The sequence below is a fragment of the Polyodon spathula genome, chromosome 4, assembly GCF_017654505.1.
Source record: "Polyodon spathula isolate WHYD16114869_AA chromosome 4, ASM1765450v1, whole genome shotgun sequence".
Taxonomy (NCBI): Eukaryota; Metazoa; Chordata; class Actinopteri; order Acipenseriformes; family Polyodontidae; genus Polyodon; species Polyodon spathula.
Genome location: NC_054537.1, coordinates 24,187,961 through 24,208,676, shown reverse-complemented (window position 1 = coordinate 24,208,676; position 20,716 = coordinate 24,187,961). Strand labels below are relative to the sequence as shown.

Below are 20,716 nucleotides of genomic sequence, written 5' to 3'. Positions count from 1 at the left end.
GTCATTGCCAAATGTCTACAGGGTCTCAAAAGAAACTAACATCAAAAAAGGAATGCTTCAGAAAGAAGCAAGAAAAACAGAATAAAACCTTTACTAACTGCATTTAGGATTCACAAGAAGTAAATTCACAGTAACAAGTGCAAGAGCACCCCCAACCAAAGTGCAATTGCATGACACCAATGGGAATATTGCAAGAAGAAAGTACAGTGAATGAGTAGCTTTCTAAACCTACAGGTCACAAAGTCAAAGGCAAGGATGCTAAAATCCAGTGGCTTTCCAAAGAAACAGGACTCCAGTGAGCAGTTAATTATTGTAATATGTGCTATTTTCTAAACACAAGATATATTTAGATTATTCTATAGAAATATATATACCGTAGATGCTGGTTATTAGTCACCCTGATAAAGACAACTTTCGGTTATTAACAACATTTTCCCAGTAAACAATCCTGTCCCATAGACTTTAATGGGAATGGAATTCTGAAATTAGAAACTGCACGCTGCTTATTGACAACTTAATTACTAGTTGCCAGTGTTACTGCGCTCACTCGCGTGACTTATGCACATACTTCATGCAGCTTTTATAACACACTGACTTCGCAACTGCATATTTCTGAGGCAGCTTTGAAACTGGCTATGAAGCTACAGCAAAATTGAGATGGATTTACAGAGGGAGGTGGTACATTGTAAAAAGCAGACCGCGTTGGACAATTTCTCATTTTAAAATTGTGTTCTTTAGAATTAATTAGTACAACACATATTCTTTGTTTGCTTTGCTCATTGTAAGTACAATTAAGCCTTCCCCTCTGTAACACTTAAAACACATGTATTTCAGTGCCATATTTGTACAACTACAGTATATACCGTTCCACAGAAACTGTTGAAAACAGGGGCTTTGAGTTTAATGGCAACTTTTGGTTAATGACAACTTTGCCATATGGGTAATGGCAAAGGTTTGGCCAGCCCTGCACTGAGCCAATTCCAAGAATACGTATGTAAATCAAATCCTGAATCAATTACTTACCTCAACATATCAACATAAAACAATATAAAAAGCTTACAGACCTTTCATTGTTTTTTTTTTTTTTTACAATTGTAACATGTACTCCTGTTGGATTTACTTATAAACAGTTGTTCTGCACAGCTGCTTCCTGTATTTGAAAGTTCTTAAATAAGAAGTCAGCTTTCCAGACAAAAAACATTCATAAGGTTGTAAGCAAGCTTAACCTTGTTGGTTCATTTCCTTTTCTCATTAGACTTGCTGACTGAAAAGTGCTTCAAGTTTATAGGTCTTGATGCTTTTTAAATAGATCTTTTTCATGCCAGTAAAGCAAGCAAATTTTGACCATAGAAATATAAGTCAATTATTACTATGTGAACCAGTTGACAATATGATAAAACTGCAGTAAAAAATACTGACCTTAACTGTTTCTTCAGTCACATTCTTATCCATTTTCGAAGCGGCATACTGGTTTAGCCGATGAAGAAATGCCTGTTTGGGGGAGAAAAAAAAAATCAAAAGAATCAAAGACCACATATCTGAACTGCATGCAAAAGCTTTTCTAACATGTTTTTCAGATAACAAAGTAATTCCATAAATCTTGTCATAAATATCCATTCAGTATATACTCAAATGTGGGTGCAGTTTTGAATGAAACACATGCTACAGAAACATGTATACAATAAATAAATACATACATAACTTTACTGTGGTATATCAGTTGACTGCAACAAAGACAAATATGTTAGTGTTTTTCAGTTTGGCAGCACTGTTTTAAAGTTTTACAGGCCAAAAAGTCGGGCACCTGTGCTTTCCAGATACAATGTACCTACATTGTTTAGTGTACACATAGGGTGGTGGCTCAGTTTCTCCAAGTAACTACATTATTCCCTCCCCTTTTTTATTAAGATTGCAGGGAAAACTGTTTTCTACTGTTTTAAATTGACCCTAAAGTATCTTTGGTTTCCTTAAAGATGGTTGAGATAATACAGCTTAATGTATTTGCAATGGCAGCGAGCAAAAGACTGACCAAGAAACCCTTTTGTCCACATATTTCCAGAAATCTTTGTGTATATCATAGCTGACTTGAGAAAGCTGGACAAAAGCCAAGCTTTGTGTACCATAGACAGATGTCTTCTGCCAGCATGGAAATGCAGTGATGATCGAGTCCTACGTGGTAAAGCGGTGCTGCAGTCAGTAAAGTAATTTTGTCAGGAAAGCTTGTCGCTATGGCTAAAAATTTCTCTTCACCCTATAGAATTAACAAACTTTGCATCATAAAGTCCAATGAAACCTGTTGAATAATGTTAAACATATTGAATTACATGAAATACTGTACTATTATTATGGCTTCCCCCTTGAGCAGAAATGACTTCAACTAAGTGTTTCCTGTAACTGTTGGTCAGTCTCTTACATCAGTTTTGAAGAATTCTGGCCCATTCTTCCTTACAGAACTGCTTCAACTCTGTGACATTTGAGGGCTTCCTTGCATGGACAGCTCGTTTCAGGTCCTGCCACAACATTTCGATGGGGTTTAGGTCTGGACTTTGACTAGGCCATTCTAAAATGCAGAATTTCTTCTTCTGTAGCCATTCTTTTGTAAATCTGCGTGTATGTTTAGGATCATTGTCTTGCTGCATGGCTCATGGATGGACATGGAATTGGTTAATATAAACCCTATTGGATATTTAAGAAAATATCATGGTAAAACTTTGGAATTTCCCATAATTATCATTGGTGTTCACAAACGTTCTTGGTACTGTAGCTTTTTAAAAAAAAAATTATTAATGTCTCAAGCCCAAAACTTTTTTACTACGGCTGTAAACAATATCCTTCTAGTCTCTGTTGTGAGGCTTTAATATTCCAGAAGATGACCCTGAGTTACATCCCAAGTAAGGTTGTTATCCAGGTTATATTTCAGATTGTGATATACTGTAGGTAGCTGTTGTACAAATTACAATTTAGTGACTTTTCTATAAAACAAATTAAATCTAAATGCATATATAGAGTTTCATGCCTCCTAGAAAAAAGTATATTGTAATACAACTTGTACATTTTAAATATTTTAATTAAAACACAGGATTGTTTCTATTTTTGTAATTGCTCTGTGTTACGATTAAAAAGGGAAGTCACACTCAATTAAAAAGGCAAGAGTCGGGGCTCCCGAGTGGTGCATCCAGTAAAGGCGCTCCACGCGGATGTGCCCTATAGTCTGGGGATCGTAGGTTCGAGTCCAGGCTATGTCACAGCCAACCGTGACCGGGAGTTCCTAGGGAGTGGCGCACAATTGGCCAAGCGCTGCCCGGGTAGGGAGGGCTTAGGTCGGCAGGGGAATCCATGGCTCACTGCGCATCAGCGACCCCTGTAGCCGATAGAGCATCTGTGGCTCTGCAGTGGAGCCTCCAGATCTGTGTTGTCTTCCGGCACTATAGGTCTGGTGGCCTCGCTGTGGATCCACAGCGCAAAAAAATGATGGACTGGCAGGAACACGTTCTTCTTCGGAGGACACATGCTCCAGCCTCTGTTCCCCAAGTCAGCAGGGGGGTTGCTAGTGGTGAGCCGAGGATACAGATAACAATTGGGCACACTAAACTGGGGAGAAAACCGGGGTAAAAAATAATTGGAGAAGACTAAATTTAAAAAAAAAAAAAAAAAGAGTCACATATAGCACTTTTTCATGGAAATATTTCAAACATCCTTATTTACCAACATGTTCTCAAGTTACAAAACAGGAACAAAAGGCGTATAAAAGCTAGACTACAGGTACGATATACAGTACGCATCACGTTTTGAAATGTGCAGGAGATTTATCTCCCTGTTAAGTAAAACTATAAAACAAAGTGGTTGTTTATTAGAATGTTGATTATGTAACAAAGGCGGCTACAGGGCATGTTAATCCCAGCAGAGAACACACAAGCAAGTCATCCAGATAATTCACTCAGTCATTCATTTGCAAGTACTCCTTACATCATGGGTAGCAAGACCATTGTTACAATGACTGTATGCCCAATGGAACTGAGCTTCCATGATTCAAAACTGCGGTACGATATCACAAACAAAAAAAGGATGCAATTTACTCAGGGTAGTTTACAGCAAATGGGGAAGATGTGGCGTTATCAGCTATATCAGAAATTCTGGAAAACAAAACGAACACCACTTACCCTCTATGAAAAATATTTGGGTAAATTCTTAGTGCTTTTGTCGATTCTTAATATGACTGGCCCAATTTAAAAATATCCACGACCTGAGCGCAACTCTAGTCACGTTTCACAAAAGGTGGACTACTATACTTTATACCTCAAGCATGGGTATATTTGCCTGGTATAATGTTACATTAAGGTGCTTAACGGTGTTATGCCAAATAGTGTCGCCTGCACAATTGTGTAGATTGAAGATCAAGGCTAAAGTAACAATGTGCAACAGATTGTATAAAAATCATATTGATTTGATATTTTAATTTTGCATTCTTTGTTTTTGGAATCAATCAATCAATCAAATCTCTCTCTATATATAAAGAAGAAAAAGGTAATATAGGTACATAAAAATGGGAATAATTTATATAAAATCAATTACCAGAACGTTTCGGACTATGTCCGTCATTAGGCAGTTTCAATTTACTCAAAATGTAGGAAAAATCCTAAAAACAGCATTAAAACTCCTTCCAACGTTTGGTCGGAAGCTCCGATCATAGTCAAGGACTGCTATAAAACAAAGTTTAAACCAAACCGGCATGCTTCATATACAGTGACAACCCTTGCATTTAATTAATCTAATAACTTAATGTTCATGTTATTTAAATGATCTTAATAATATTGCACATTTGCAGAGCTGCATTCAATGGTTAGTGTGGACAGTACCTTCCCAGGTTTCCCAATCGACGATGTCTATTCAGTATCACTTCCAATCAAACATTGAGTTTTTTTAACATTGTTTTTTAGGATTTTTTTTTTTTTTTTTTGTACACTGGGGCCATTTTTAATAACTACTTTTAGTTTGTTTCTATTATAACTGAATTATGAACTTTGCTATTGTTACCTGCGACAACCGATAGCCCAGCAGACAGTGAAACACTCATTACTGTTACATGTACAGAATATGACTATTCTAAAAAGTATTACAAATTCTCTATTTACGAAACATAAGCATAACTTTTTATTAAGGTGTCAACTGTACAAAGGAAAATGGCTGAGTAATCTGGTGGATAAAGAAAAGCTGAAGACTGATCCAGTAGGTTCTTTGACAAAGTTTTCAATACAGTACTTTGCTGCCTTCCAAAGAGAACTTGTCAGCACATCTTCTTAAACTTCTTTGTTGATTTTTGCAACAATTATTAGGGTATTTACCCTCAGTAAAAAAAAAAGTAAATGCTTTTTAAAATCAGTTCTTCCATTTTCATGTACCGATTCAAAATGAAAGGCGACAGTTTTTGGCAAAGACGGATGAAAAAATATTCTAGGCGTGCGCAGATGAATTTGCACGACTGAGCATGTGTTCTGACTACAAATGACTCTTCTTCCACACTACTTGTCACAACACCAGGACTAGTCTTTGTTTACATTCCAGTACAGTAGTGCACTGCTGTAATTCAGGACACAGCTGTGCTTAGTTAGTTCAAAAAGACATAGCAACTTGAAAATGTCTGAAATCATTTCAAATTTCTGTTGTTGTTTTGCACTCCCGTTTCCTTGAGAACGAGTTTCATCTTCACCTGCAAATCCAATCTTTTCTTCCAGGCACTTCCCTGGCTCTCAGCATAAAAACAAATTTCTATTCTCACACTTGTCAAAATCATCCAATTCAACTGTCCCTGTTTTCCACGGTCTCATTTTACCCAGATTAGTAAACGGAGACCCAGTCTCCAGTCTTTTTTGCATTTTCCTTCAGCTCCAATTCATCTCACAAGTTCTCATGAACACCTGCCATGGCACTCACTCTTTTAATAACATTTCCAGTCACTATTGCCATTCTTTTTCACGATTCATCCTCATAATACTTAACCCTGCTGGATACAGTTCCTCTTGCCTGACTTTTAGGTATTTTACCTGATAAAACTATTTGATGAGAAGCAATTTTCTTTTGTATTTAAATAACACTACTAACTATTGATCTGTGTGGGTGTATCTTTACCTCAAACCACCATGGGAGGGAATAAACTTGCCTCCGCCACTTTTTTTGAACATATGAACTTGTCTGTGCGCGACTGTCTGCCTTAAGATGATTCTAAGCTACTGCTCAACAGACAGTTTAAGTTGGTACACACATTTACCTAGTTTTGCCATTTTAAGCAAATACACATATTGCTGTTTATTTTTAATAGGAGAAACTTCTCACTGGTGTAATGCTGTCACAGTCAGTAAACATATAAGGTTGTACAGAATAATCTGTTTTGTTGTGAAATAAGCCATCTGCTTATCATATCACTGAAGCAAAACAGAAAAAGCAATTATTTAAAAAAAAAAAAAAAAATTAACCTCACTTGTCCACACAATAAATGTAAAGTGTACATAAAATAATTGCAGTCATACTGCAGTCCGTCATTGTCTTTCACATGCTATTAAAATGTAAAATGTGCATGAGGAAGGACTGCCCTAAAATGATATCTGACATCTCTCTGTGAAAGAAATCCAAAATAACTTATTGTGAAAGTTACAGTGATGTGTAACAGTAACATCTGTTATAGTAAGTGGTACATAAAGTGTACTGTTGTTATTTTATTGACATTTAAAAAACAAAAAATCTTAGTTTTTAGGGGTTTTTTTTTATAACGATTTGTCAGAAAAGTATACATCTAGGCAAATTAATGCATACAGATTACATCTCACATGGCCCAGACTGTAGACAACAGATGGCAGATATTCCAGTAATACCGAACAATGATAAGTATATCTCTTTCTTTGAGAGACTGGAACAGGAAGGCATCCCGGTTCCTAATTGCATTTATTGATATCAAGAAACAAAATCAGACAGCCCAGTCATTAACTTCTACAAATAACTCAACCCCAAGTGGTTCCAGTCTCTCATTATCAGTCCATCTCTTGGATCTTGGCCTCCCTTTCCCTCCTCAACATTAACACCTTCGCTCTTGTTTTAGTGAAGTTTGCACAAACATCTTCGGCGTTCCCAAAACTTATTACGAACAGTTGGTGTTCTTTGTGTCAGTTGTTATTTTCTCTGCTTTTACATGGATTGCTGGAATGGATTGTAACACAAAAACAGCACAACAAATGCTTCTCCCCTGAATCTGTATTTAGGAGACTGACCGTTCCCAGACTGGTGGCGACTGTACAGCACTTACACCGTACAGGGTTACTTCAGGCAGTTTATATCAGACAGTTAGCGTTTGCCATTCCCATTGATTCAAATAACAAAGGCATCGTTTATGCCATGTTAAGCACACCGTATATTTCTGGCAAACTCAGCTGTTTGGATCTCATCATGTACCATTCACATAGACTGAAATAATAAACACACTGCTTGTACTGTAGTAATCGCTTTTACTGATCCACCAAACAGCTGTTCACCTCGTTACCTTGCCATTTCCATAGATTTAAAAAAGGCAGCAAATGTACTGTAATAAAAGCTTAATAGATCGATCAATCAGCTGTTTGCATACATGCCAACAGTCCCTACATGGTCGCAACAGTCCCGATTTCCTAGCAAGTCCTGATATTTACCCATAGCAAAAAAAAAATCAATAAGTAAATTATTCTGCACAGTAAAGCTAGTAAAAACCACACTCTGTGCTATTCGTGCGGCTGACACATCTGCTGATCACTAACTTATACAAAGGTAAGCACGCTTCATTATGTCTATTTTTACTGTCATGATGGTTGTGTTGGATTGGGGGGGGATATGTCTATTATATGATAATGAGTGTTTTTTGTGTATGACCCCTCCCATGTCTACGAAGTGCAAGATCCCCACCCCCGAGGCGAGCGTCCCGCTGAAGTTTCCAAATGTTGGCAAGTATGTGTTTGCACCTCGTTACTGAGCAATTACCCCTGTACTGTCCCTTTGCTATTTAATCAATTCAGTGTGTAAATAAAATGTCTCTGTTAGATGCTGTGCGCTTGCTAAAGCATGCTTGGGACTCTGTCAGTCAGCAAACAATGCAACATTGCTTAAAAAAAAACTAGGTTTTCTGTAGTTAAGGAGAGTGCTGATGAAAATTCAACTCAAAATTTGCCACCAAAGGGGATGTCAGAAGAAAAAGGACAACCAGCACGCTCTGCCTGAAACAGACACCAATGAAGCAAGCATGCGTGCTGAGCTTTTAACACTGATTTTGTAGTAGAAGTTTGCAGAAACAGACCATCTAGATGCATATATCAGAGTTCTTCGCTGGAAACAATTTGCAGTAATGTAGCCTACCTGTACCGTACATTTCTGCACTTGCATTACTTTTATGCAGTTTTTATTACATTGTGGTGGGGTGCCCCACCCCTGTGCGTTTTTTTGTGTTTTATGTTGTATGTGGTGTGTTATTGTTGGTGTGGATATAGTGGTGCATGGGGTATAAATTGGGCTATGTTGCACAAGTGTTGTTAAAATGTATATTTGTATTTAGGCACAGGGAATGCACAAACACTTCACGTGCAAATAAAATGTGTATTAGGATGTGGGCAAGGGTATTGCACAAATTAGTTCCCATGCTGGGATTCAAGGGAATGATTAATTAGTAATTGAATCCCAGCACAGCTGTATACGTAGATGCACGAGTCACTCACTCTGGGTTGGGTGTTCGGTGAGTGGAGAACGGGAGTAGAGAGAGGAGATCAAAACAACAATTGCTACTGGTGCTAAACCAAGTACTTGTTTGGATGAGTGTTCTGTTTGTCTATTTGTTTTGGCCACTGCGCCATTTTGTTTGTTCAGCGTTTGTTCCGTTTTGTTTAAACCTATTTTGTAATAAATCACGCAGCAGTGCCAGTCTTACCCCAGTGCTGTCTGAGTGTCTGTGTATATCACTGCACACTTCAGTATTAATTGACTTGTGAGAGCCTACTGGTGCTAAGTTATCCCTCCCCTTTGAAATCTCTTCCATGAGTTTTTAGTGATTTGTGTTACTGTAAATGTTTTAACAAAATGTACCCCATATTTGTAATCATGTTTACTTGCTTTTTATTTTTGTAAAAAGGAAATTCTGCCACCTCTCTTATCCATTGCAGCCTGTAATATGATTTTACTTTTTTCTTAGAAAAAAATATAATTTATAAAAAAACATGTTTTTAAAAAGCGGGTATTTCAGAAGTGGATAGATGTAGTTTAATTGTCATTATTATTATTATTATTATTATTATTATTATTATTATTATTATTATTTTAACAACATGTTGTACGCAATATATATATATATATATATAGAATTATATATTATATATAATATATATATATATATATATATATATATATATAATCGAACGTTCAACATAAATCTGTGATTATATGCATTTAACCAAAGCATGAGTATTTTTTAAATCGACAAAACATGTTTATAAAACTAGCTAAGCTTAACTTAAGCGGTAAAATGAAGAGGCTTGTGAACACGAAACATTCTTTTACAATATATTGTTAACTGTTAAGTCTACTAATGCCCTGTGACAGAAATATAATGAATCTTGGTTGTAAATCTCCCTCCTGACCTTTGAGGGCTCAAAGCAGTGAAAGTAGGGTCCTTTGGACAGGCTGGCCCAACAGTTTGTTTCCAGGGTCGGGAAGTCGGTCAGCCTGGAGGAAGGCGAGTCTCTGCTGCAAGAACGTACTGACCTGGAAGGGAAACAACTTAGCAGCTGCAGATTGTAGAGACAGCTGCACTCATTTACCAAGGGGTCATGCGTGATGGCATAAAAGGGGTCGGAGAATCGTAATCTACTCCTTCGTTTGGTTTGCACTTCAATTTGAAGGACCGTGAGAAACGCAGTAACCACTGTTAGAGATATTCGTGAGTGCTTTCTTTGTTTGTGCTTGTTAGTAATTGTCTTTGTTTGTGAATCATCAGACAAATTACATGTTTCTGGAGCTGTCGCTTGGGCCAGCACAAAGCCAGAACAGCACTTCACTACAGTCACTAATAAATTGTTATCAACCACCACAAGCACTGCTGCAGGCACCCAGACTGGTGCCCGTGTTCAGTATTATTGTGGGGTGGATAGCGTATATTTATTATTTGGGCTGCAATCCCTTGTTTTACCCTCCGTGCATTATACATTGGTGTGTACTGCCAGAGCTTTATTGTTTGGTCACCAGACTGGGAGTATAAATTAAAAAAAAAACCTTTTCCAAACGGATTACAGATTCCTGTCTGTGTTTGTTCTTGCACTGCATCACCTCTGCACCTATTAACAGATACATGGCAAATGACATTTAACAGAGAAAAGTGTAAGGTACTGCACACAGGCAATACAAATGTGCATTATAAATATCATATGGGAGATACTGAAATTGAAGAAGGAATCTGTGAAAAGGACCTAGGAGTTTATGTTAACTCAGAAATGTCTTCAGCTAGACAATGTGGGGAAGCTATTAAAAAAAAAGGCCAACAAGATGCTTGGATATATTGTGAAATGTGTTGAATTTAAATAAAGGGAAGTAACGTTAAAACTGTACAATGCATTGTAAGACCTCATCTTGAATATTGTGTTCAGTTCTGGTAACCTTGCTACAAAAATAAATATTATTGCTTATATTGCTGCTCTAGAAAGAGTGCAACGAAATGCAACCAGAATTATTCCAGGTTTAAAAGGCATGTCATATGCAGACAGGCTAAAATAATTGAATCTGTTCAGTCTTGAACAAAGAAGACTACGCGTCGACTTGATTCATGCATTCAAAATTCTAAAAGGTGCTGACAATGTCGACCAAAGGGACTTTTTCAACCCGATAAAAGAAACAAGCACCAGGGGTCACAAATGGAGATTAGATAAAGGGGCATTCAGAACAGAAAATAGGAGGCACTTTTTTACATAGAGAATTGTGAGGGTCTGGAATCAACTCCCCAGTAATGTTGTTGAAGCAGACACCCTGGGATCCTTCAAGAAGCTGCTTGATGAGATTCTGGGATCAATAAGCTACTAACAACCAAATGAGCAAGATGGGCCAAATGGCCTCCTCTCATTTTAAAACTGTCTTATGTTCTTATGGTTCCCATGTATTATCTGAAATGTAGATATGATTGCTAAGAACATTGCAGCAGATACAGCGACTGAGATGACACAGAAACGTAGGTCATTTAGATAAACATGACTGTCAAACAAAATGAATTTGGTTGCTTCTACAGTATAAAAGCTGAAACCTAACAAGACGATTCATTTGTTTTTTTGGAATAGAAATATTTGTCACACGTATAAAGCAGTGACAGATATTCTAGGATGAAACTAAAAGTTTGAAAATCTTAGTTATTATCCCACTTATACTCTCTTGTGCATACACATAAGAACATTCATGAAATCCGTAGTGAAAGATCCTTTCAATCCCAAGTACAGTAAAGTGTTGGAATCTAACTGTATGAACAATGGTCATCTATATGCCATAGTTCAGCATATTCTACATGATTTTATGATGCTGAACTACTGGACTGTGAAACGCAACACTGACCAAAAGCATGCATTAAAAATGTGAAGGGAAAGATTGATTCTTATATAGACAGATTCAATGCAAAATAAAACAGAATAAGCCACTTAAAGGTTATCTGGAAAACAAGAAAATAATAAAAATTCTTTATAACAAGTAGTCCTCCTTTTTATTTTACTACGCATTAGTACCGCTGAGAATAAAGCTTTTTAACCTGCTTAAATAAGGCTATATATTCGAAATGTGTACAGGACATATGGACTATAAATACTGCTAGGAATGTTAACATGCTGTCTTGGGACAAACAGAACTCCTCTGCAGATGGAGTGACTGGTTGTAAATTAGGATGCTTTATGTACTTTATTAATATCAGAAGGCTAGTTAGGTTTTTCTTTGGCTTTAAAAACCACGTCTCTGTCTTTGTGCACTTAAACTTTCATATTATATACAGTTTACACATTTCAAATTTGCAGGCAGACACCAGAAGCAATTTAAGCATCACATGGAGTTGAGTGTGTTTCGTGTAAGCAGTTTGCAGAGAAGCTGAGGAGAACACCCTTTTATTCAGTGGGTGGGGGAATTACAGTGGTTACGTTTTACTGCATCAAGATCCTTGCTTAGTTCAGCAGTTCCCCATGTATAACTGTTTTAACTAGAGTAAAGCCAGACAGTTTTGTGAATGGCCATGTTAATTAAAAATGCCCATGCCAGTAAAAATGCAAAGGTTATGCTTGGTTCATATAAGAACACCACAAGGAATCTGCATGATGCTTACACTGTATTTTGGTTAAGGATTTAGCAAGTTTTATGCAATCCATTTATTTCAAATATGCCTTCCCAAACTGTTGCAAACTAGGTCCCAGAAGAAATGTCAGATGTAAAGCTTTTTATACTGTGGGATTTACATTACTGTACTGAGGATAGGGCACCATCATTTTCCAGATGAAGATAAGAAAACTATTATGACCTACTTTGGTATAGCACTAAGATATTGCCATTTAGAAATGTTATTGGATCGATATATAATTATTATATCATTAAACACTTCTATCCCTACTTCTCAGGTGTTTGGGAAGAATATGGTGCTTTCTCACACATGAATGAAGGAAAACACTAAACTTTATTCTATGGAGTTTATTCATAATGAACCCACCTTGGCCTCAAAACTTTAATAATCTTTCGAAACAAGACCTAATTATATAAAGCAGTGCAAGTTTTATACAGTACCTCAGAATTTCTGATTGAGTGTTGAAGTTGTGGATGAAATGTAAAGATAAAAAAAACAAAAAAACAAAACAAACCCAGTGTGGGTGGTGGCATTATTCTCACTCCATACAGTGGTGGTATGGCACATTAAAACAACAGGTGTATTTAAACAGCCTTTAAAAGTGTAGCAAATACAATGCTGGAAGAAGTTGTAAAGTAAATAAAGTCAAGTACATTTATTTCAAATTCAACTATTTATTCAGAAATATTGCTCAAGAATATGTACTTACAAAATACATTTTGATCTTAATACTGTATGTGAATCTGTAATTCTTTTTTTTTTGTTTTTTTTTGTCTTGCAGCTTAAGTCCAGGGGGCTAATGTAACTCAGATAGGATTCAATTAGGTACATTTAGGTTGCTAACAAACACATTTTGCTTGGATACCACCTACTTGTGCATTGTGCTGTGTTTGTCCGACATTCTTTAGAGAAGCTGGCGACAACAAAAAAAAAAAAAGACTGTTTTTTTCTTTTTTTTTTCATCATCAGCATGAATCTTAATTAAAAGCTACTGTGAAAGGACCCATATAAGGAAACTGGGAGCAGTGCCATACTTGTTTCTGTGAATGAAAAGTGTAGTCCCGGCTCCCCAAGAACCCCTTGCTGCAGCCAGGCATTTGAACGGCTTCCTGCCTAGTTAATGACAGGAGGATTGAATGCTGGTTCGTGGGATGACCTGGCTCGGGCAGCTTGCCTAATCAACATGCTTCCTTGAAGGGGACTGTTGGCTGCAGCGCCTGTCTCTGTCCTGCCTCTCCTCACAGAGCTCTAATGACCGTTCTCTCTGGTGCTGTTTGAGCACAGAGCCGGAGCAAAAAACTATTTGTTTAATCAATCCTCATGGTCTATTACTGTGTAAGTTGGCATGATTTATTTGGCCGTTGACCCATGCAAAGATAACAATCTGTTATTTCAGGTAAACACACTGGTTTCAGTCCAATTATTAAGGGCCCTGATGCAGTTTGGATTTCAGTCATGAAATCTAGTATTAAATCTCTCCCCCTGTATTTGCAAAGATTTAAGCAAACCGCTTGGGGGGGGGGGGAAAAAAAAAAAAAAAAAAAAAAAACTGTATTCCCCTATATTCGTGTGTTTCACCTGGTTTTAATGATACAAAATGCTAGGACAAAATAAAAATAAAAACAAAAAACAAAAACACAACCATAAGAACCCTGGAGCCAGTTAAACTGGACTGGTTTCCATGTGAAGCATACCAGGGAGCATAGGCGAGGGTCTACATTCATTATCAAAATGAAAAGCCTGTCAGACGCTAAGAAACCATGGGCAGGATTTCATAAAAACAGAGTTATTTTATCGAACTATTAGTACAGAAACAAGAGCTTTAGTAGCAAGTGATTTTCAAACGAAATGTGTTAATTAAATCAATCTGTTAATGCTTTGAAATTGAGTCTATGAGGTCATTAATGAATGCATTTCTCGTAAAAAAGCTTAGTTGTCGCAGGTCACCTACATTACTTCCTGTCCCAACGACTAGATAAGGTGAACTTGTTAATCAAAATACATGTTGACAAGATCAAGAAAAATGAATGGAAGCAGAATTCACTGTTATGGAAACTACTGTGCATTTTGTCATGCAGAATGTACATTTATTGAGAACACTTCATACAATTTACAATTATCTTGTGTGTGGGAAAAAAAAAATGGACATCAAATAAAAAATAAAAAACTAATAAATACAAATTAAACCCCACTAGTCATTTACCCTTTTGGGGGGATATTTTGCCACAGCTTTTTATATTTTTAATGTGCTTTTTTTTTATTAAAAAGGAAGAAAAAAAAACACTATCTGTATATTGGTTGGAATATATTTTCTTATATTGACATCTACTTTTGTCTATTTTAGTAGGTACAACTGTAAGCTATAAGTTTGAAGGAAGTGCCATTTGTGTTTGTAGTTAGCTATATCACACATGAATACCATGTATGTATCACTTCATTATATATTTATTAAGCATTTAAAATTATGAAAGAACTACCTACCCAATACACAATTTGTTTAGAATTGTTCAGTGAATTCCTCTAATCATGCATTTTTTCTGCTACTTCATAACAAATAAACTCAACATGATTAGAAGTAGCCACCGAACACTTCCAGTATTATAAGAATATTTTCTATGCATACAGACATGTGAAGGTGAAAGTGTACATGAATTGTGGGGGAGTCTGACAACATTAGGTGCATTTAGACAAATTCCATGTCAGTGATCTCGATCACATTCCTAGTGCATCACTGTGGTGTCCTTGACACATGTCTTCATTCTTGTGCGGATAAGACACAGGAGTTAAAAGCCAAGAATGCATTGCAAATCAGCAATCACCCAAGGAAACTTTACTGTAATATCTAATATGCCATTTTCTATTCCAAGATTTCAGTTGTAAAATTCAAATAAAATCTACAGTAGAGGTCTGCTGTCATATAATGTACGTATGCAGAATTCAAATAGGCTACAGTTGCATTGATAATTTCTTGGTAATAACATAATATTTTGTACAAAATATTAGCAAAACAACAAATGTTTCGTAAGGTTACAAATGGTCAAAACAAGTGAAAAAGTACAGAAAAGTCTGAAATATTTTCATAAACTACAAATATTGAATTATTTAAGTTGTCTGTAAGAAATTAACTCTAGTCCTGTACACTCTCTCTCTGTATCGTCAGCCACGTTCTATTAAATTTCTGTTCCAAGGTGAGTTATATACTGTTTTGTTAATTAAAACTCTCCTTTTTCAAGTGCAAATTAACGCCTGACAAATGATTACAGTTAACATGGATTTGTCGTGAAAGGTGAAAGTAAAACTAAAAGAAGATAACAACTGCTACCTGTATACTTGTTTCATTTCATGTTTGTTTATTTTGGCCACTGTGCCGTTTTGGTTTGTTCAGTGTTTTCATTGTGTTCAGTCTTTTTATTTGTTTATGTACAATAAACTCACACAACAGTGCTTCAATACTCCCAGTCCTGTGTTTCCTTCCTGGTCTGACATCACCCACAAGCCATCATGCACACTATCTAAAAAATGTTAATTAAGGTTTTTGATACATAGTTTGTCTCTTTTAATATGCATTTTGTGTTACTGAAAGAACAGTAACAATATATTTCTACCATAACACAAACCTATTTATATACTTTCTCTCATTATAAAGTAACACAGAATAGCCTACAGTACATCAACATGATTACATGAAATTATCTACTACTTTAGATTTAATTATTAATCATCTACCTCAGCCAGTTTGCTTCAGCCATTTCAAAACTGTAACATATGCTGAAATGCAGCAAATCGAAACTCAGCTGTGCCATATCCTGCTTTATGTCAGAGTTCAATCTGAACTTCCTAGCTTTGTAAAATGCCCACACTCAGTGCTGCTACACAAATCAGCATCCACTGCACTGCTGTTGCCCAGTCTTGCGAGGTCCAGCTGAGTGCCATTCCTGTCTCATTGCCCTATTTGTTGTCATTTATTAAAATATATGAATAAGCCCACCAGGACAGGATTAGGACCTAGTTTTCACTGTAGTCCTGTTGACAGCAGTAAAATAGAATCTGAAACTGTAATAATACAAAATAATATTACAATAGTTGCTAGTCTCAGTTTTTTGGACACATCCAAGCGGGCAATGATTACAAGCGTCCCCGATTTCAACCCAGTAGTTTGTTGTCAGGCTGTTTTGTTTAGGCTGTTGATGTTCACTCTTCAAAACTGAGAAAACTGACTCTGTGTGTGTGCCAGAATACCTGGGGTGCTTACTGAGGTGCTAAAACTGAAACTGTGTTTGCCAGTTATAGTTCATTTCTCACAAAGCAATGTATTTAGGTGACTTCAGGTTAAGACTCTCAATTTTTGTTTCATTAAACCATTATATTTATTTTACTTACAGAATGCTTTAAAACCTATTGTCAGTCTCATAAAAACTTGGCTCAAGGTAACCAAGTGTGAGAAGGAACAGCATCAAACTGTGCACAGGAAACAGCAAGCACAATGTAAAGAAGGGTAGGTCCAGGAAGGAAGGAAATCTTTGCCACAATGTCATCTTCCAGCTATAAAAGATTTTATTTTCCAATATTTTTATAAAGTCGTATAACATACCCTGTATCGGGTTTTTTTTGTTTAAACAATTCCATGTGTATTCAAATATCTGTACGCACCTTGGGAAATTTTAGGTTTCAATTCCTTACTGTATATTAACAAGGGTCTCTAAAATGTCTACCCTTGATTTGTATGAGGATATTTTGTAAGATTCTGTGTTCTGTTACCTTTACTACTTGTATGCCTGTAGTAATCATTGTCAATAAAACTAAAAACATTTCCAGCCATGAATCACTTTTGTCTTTTTACTAAAGAGGAAGCAACATATTGTAGAATGTGGGCAAGGTAGAAGAAAAACAGCGGAACTGCTATTCTATTTATGCCGCAGGCAGGTTCAGAGTCCACAGCTCCGACAGCAACACAGATTCCAGGAACAAAGACCCAGACTGGCAGACACAGCTCCTTTTGATTCCCTCGGTCAGTTACATGCAATGAGGGTACAGAACCCCACACACATGCTATTGGCCCTCCCCTTGAACTTGACCCAATCAGACAAACTTTTTTTTTTCTTTTCTTTTTTTATAAATTTAGTAGCCAATTTTTTACCCCGGTTTTTCTCCCTAAGTTGGTATGCCCCATTTTTATTTGTATCCTTGGCTCACCACTCACAACCCCCCAGCCAACTCGGGGAATGGAGGCTGGAGCACACATCCTCCGAAACATGCTCCTGCCAATCTGTCATTTTACAAACTGCGGATCCACAGCGAGGCCGCCAGACCTATCGTGCCGGAGGACAACACAGATCTGGAAGCTCCACTGCAGAACCACAGACGTCCTATCGGCCACAAGGGTTGCTGCTGCGCGATGAGCCATGGATTCCCCTGCCGACCTAAGCCCTCCCTACCCGGGCAGCGCTCGGTCAATTATACACCACTTCAGCGTCAACTGAAAATAAAAGATTACTTACATGTAGCTGGTTTGGAAAACGAGATTCTCCAATACAAAAAATAAAGTTTGCCAAAAATAAACTATTTTGATCCCATAAATATTACAGCAATCAACTCGCAGTAATCAGAAATAATCCATTTTGAATATAAAATAGATCGTGAAATAACAACACACAGGAAGACTAAAAAAACAGGATTCATAGACTAAACTAGTGCAACTCTGCATGCACTTTGACCTCCTCTTGTCTTGCGCCTTTGCTCAAAGTAGATTCACATCTGGCTTCATCCTTCCTGTATCATAAGAGCACATCAATGAGAATGTTAGAACGCCTAGTATTCAGAATACCACTTGGTGATTGTAAACGGACGATTTAATGAGTATTCAGAACTGTGCAACGTGAAAACAAATTATGTTGGTTTCATGCGCTGAAAAAATAAAACCACCAACCGCATTACAGTACATTTATATAAATATAATATGTGAAACACAAAATCCAGTCATATAAATCATATAAACAAGTTTGCTGCTTGACAAATAAATAAATCATGAAGAAACTGTTTTCCACAATACGACACCTATAATTCAACAAAAGATAAAACAGCAAAGCTGCTCAAAATTACGCAACATTGAGAGAATGACACCATTTACAGCAGGACTGTCCGAATGAATTACGATTGCGAGAGTTCTAATATTTTTGGCATGAACTCTTCATTACCACATTTTAGTTCTCCTAGAGGTTTTATGCAGTTGTTCTTAGGTGTTCTGTGCAACTGTTAACATTGAGCTCCCTCTGAGGTTAATTATGAAACAATCAAAAGTAAAAAGTATAACTTTGCTCTTGACAGATGTACCTCTCAGAAGAAGCTCATAAAATTCAGAGTGCTAAACACGGAGAGAATAAAACTGCACAGTGATATGAAACCTGAGAGGAATAGCACTCTAGTTAATTTATAACAATACAACACAACAGTTAATCTCAAACATATTTAAGTAGCATATCTCAGAAATGTTTCAAGAATGAAAAACGAACAACTCAAGTAGCTGACCCAGAGGTTCTCACAAATGGAAATTGAAATGGGACCACTTCAACCTGTCGGTCTGTTAATGCTTTTATTAAGGCGCAGGTAGTACTACATTCAATAGAGAGACATGCTAGTGCACAGCTCTTTGAGTACAAAAGCACTAAATTTATATAAAAATCTCAACTTTGGATTTTAGTTCCAACTGATATTTACTGTAAATATCTTGACATAAAAAATACACAAAAACAATCTTGTATAGTATGTGCACCTCAACTGTCAAACCTGAGTCTTTCCCTTATAAAAGGGAAAGTTTGCAGTTTTCCCATGCTTTTTCCTTGTTTATACTATGCATTTACCACAGTTTAGGTGTTTTTTTTTGGTTTGTTTGTTTGTTTTTAACTTGCTTTACCATACCTCCAGATCTCTTTGGGTTTAACAATGCTCATCTATGCTTTATTTCCACTTTGCTATGCTTTTACTATGCTAACCTTTCATAAGGGCTACTTGACACCAAATTAAGCTTTGTTTCAGCACTGACAATATTTAATTACATCTGCATACACATAGGATTCAATTTTTAAAACACATACCTCCCCTGAATTTTATATGTATTCTACATATACTGTAGATGTCTGACTTCCATAAAACTAAGGGCTCTGTTTTAATTATCTGAACCGTGAATAGAATCCAGGAATGTCAGAGTGGCAGCCCCAAAAGTGTTCTGATTTAAAAAAAGGTTTAGTACAAAGAAAAAAAAAACAACTTAATTTTAAATGCACCAGATGTAAAGATTGTACTAAAATCTTAAATGTTATCCGTAATGATGTAAAAAAAAAACAATGCTTAGGAAGTTTAAATGCACATGCTTAGAAGAAAATAAACATGCTGAACCATATGCAGTGATAAGCACCCATTCTCCAACTCAAACTCTCTGCAAGTTATACCATGTCACATGCAAAGCCTTCGTTTCCCCCTAAACCCCCGTGTCATTGAGCGGCCTATTGTATGCTATTTTTCCCTACCCCTCAGGAATTCCTTAGTCAGGAAATAGTTTACATAAATAGGCGCCAAATAATCAGGAATCATCATTTTCCTCCCTCAATCGCTTCAATCACATCCCACAACACTCCCCTAGGAAGATGTCTTTCCCCTCCAAAGGCCCACAATGTCTTTTTCAGCAAAGACAACTTTTTTTTTTTTAGAAGTTATGCCGAGTTTCTACCTGCCACTTAGGTTGACTTGAAAGTGGTTTTGAAATCAGAATTGTTCATTTCCATCAGCAGCAGATCACAATCAAGCTGATTTCATTTGAGACTATGTTAGTCCCAGTTAGGACTGTGGGCCAGAAGAATTAGATCTCTCCAACTCACGATGATCATGAAAGTTACCATTAGCGTCCAAAGAGAATGACGCAAGAGGAAGGTTTTTAAAAAATACATAAGCTGAACAAAAAATAAATATATTATTGTCAGGGAAATGGCTAGTGTCACCACAGAAAACTATAATGTTCCAATCCAATCACCAGTGCAACATAAACTGTTTGATGACTATTTCTGGAGTTTTTACTTTTTCAGGTATTATGTACAGTCAGACAAAAGTATTGGCACCCTACATTTAGTATACTCAAAGTAACAGATTAAGGACAAACATTTAACCACTTTGTAATAAAACAAAGCAAAATACACAATTTCTAATAATTTAACAAATATTCTCTCTCAAAAAAAACTTTTCATTTCAAATATTCATCCTCGACAAGTTACTGTGTGGGTATCCGCTGAGATGAGAGCTACAGAAGGTTTGAAGTTGCAAACGCCACTCAGGTATCCAGGTTTTATTATTTACAAGGAGTTGCAGTGGTTG

General features: G+C 36.6%; 1 protein-coding gene across 1 annotated transcript in view; it reads right to left on the bottom strand.

Annotated features, from left to right (window-relative positions):
- The window catches only part of LOC121314343 (phosphatidylinositol 3,4,5-trisphosphate-dependent Rac exchanger 2 protein-like), a 134,293-nt gene that overhangs the window by 102,564 nt on the left and 11,013 nt on the right, over positions 1–20,716 (bottom strand). Inside the window, exon 2 of the mRNA XM_041247483.1 lies at positions 1,420–1,491. Coding sequence (XP_041103417.1) covers positions 1,420–1,491 — 72 coding nt within the window. The remainder of the gene's footprint in view (positions 1–1,419; positions 1,492–20,716) is intronic.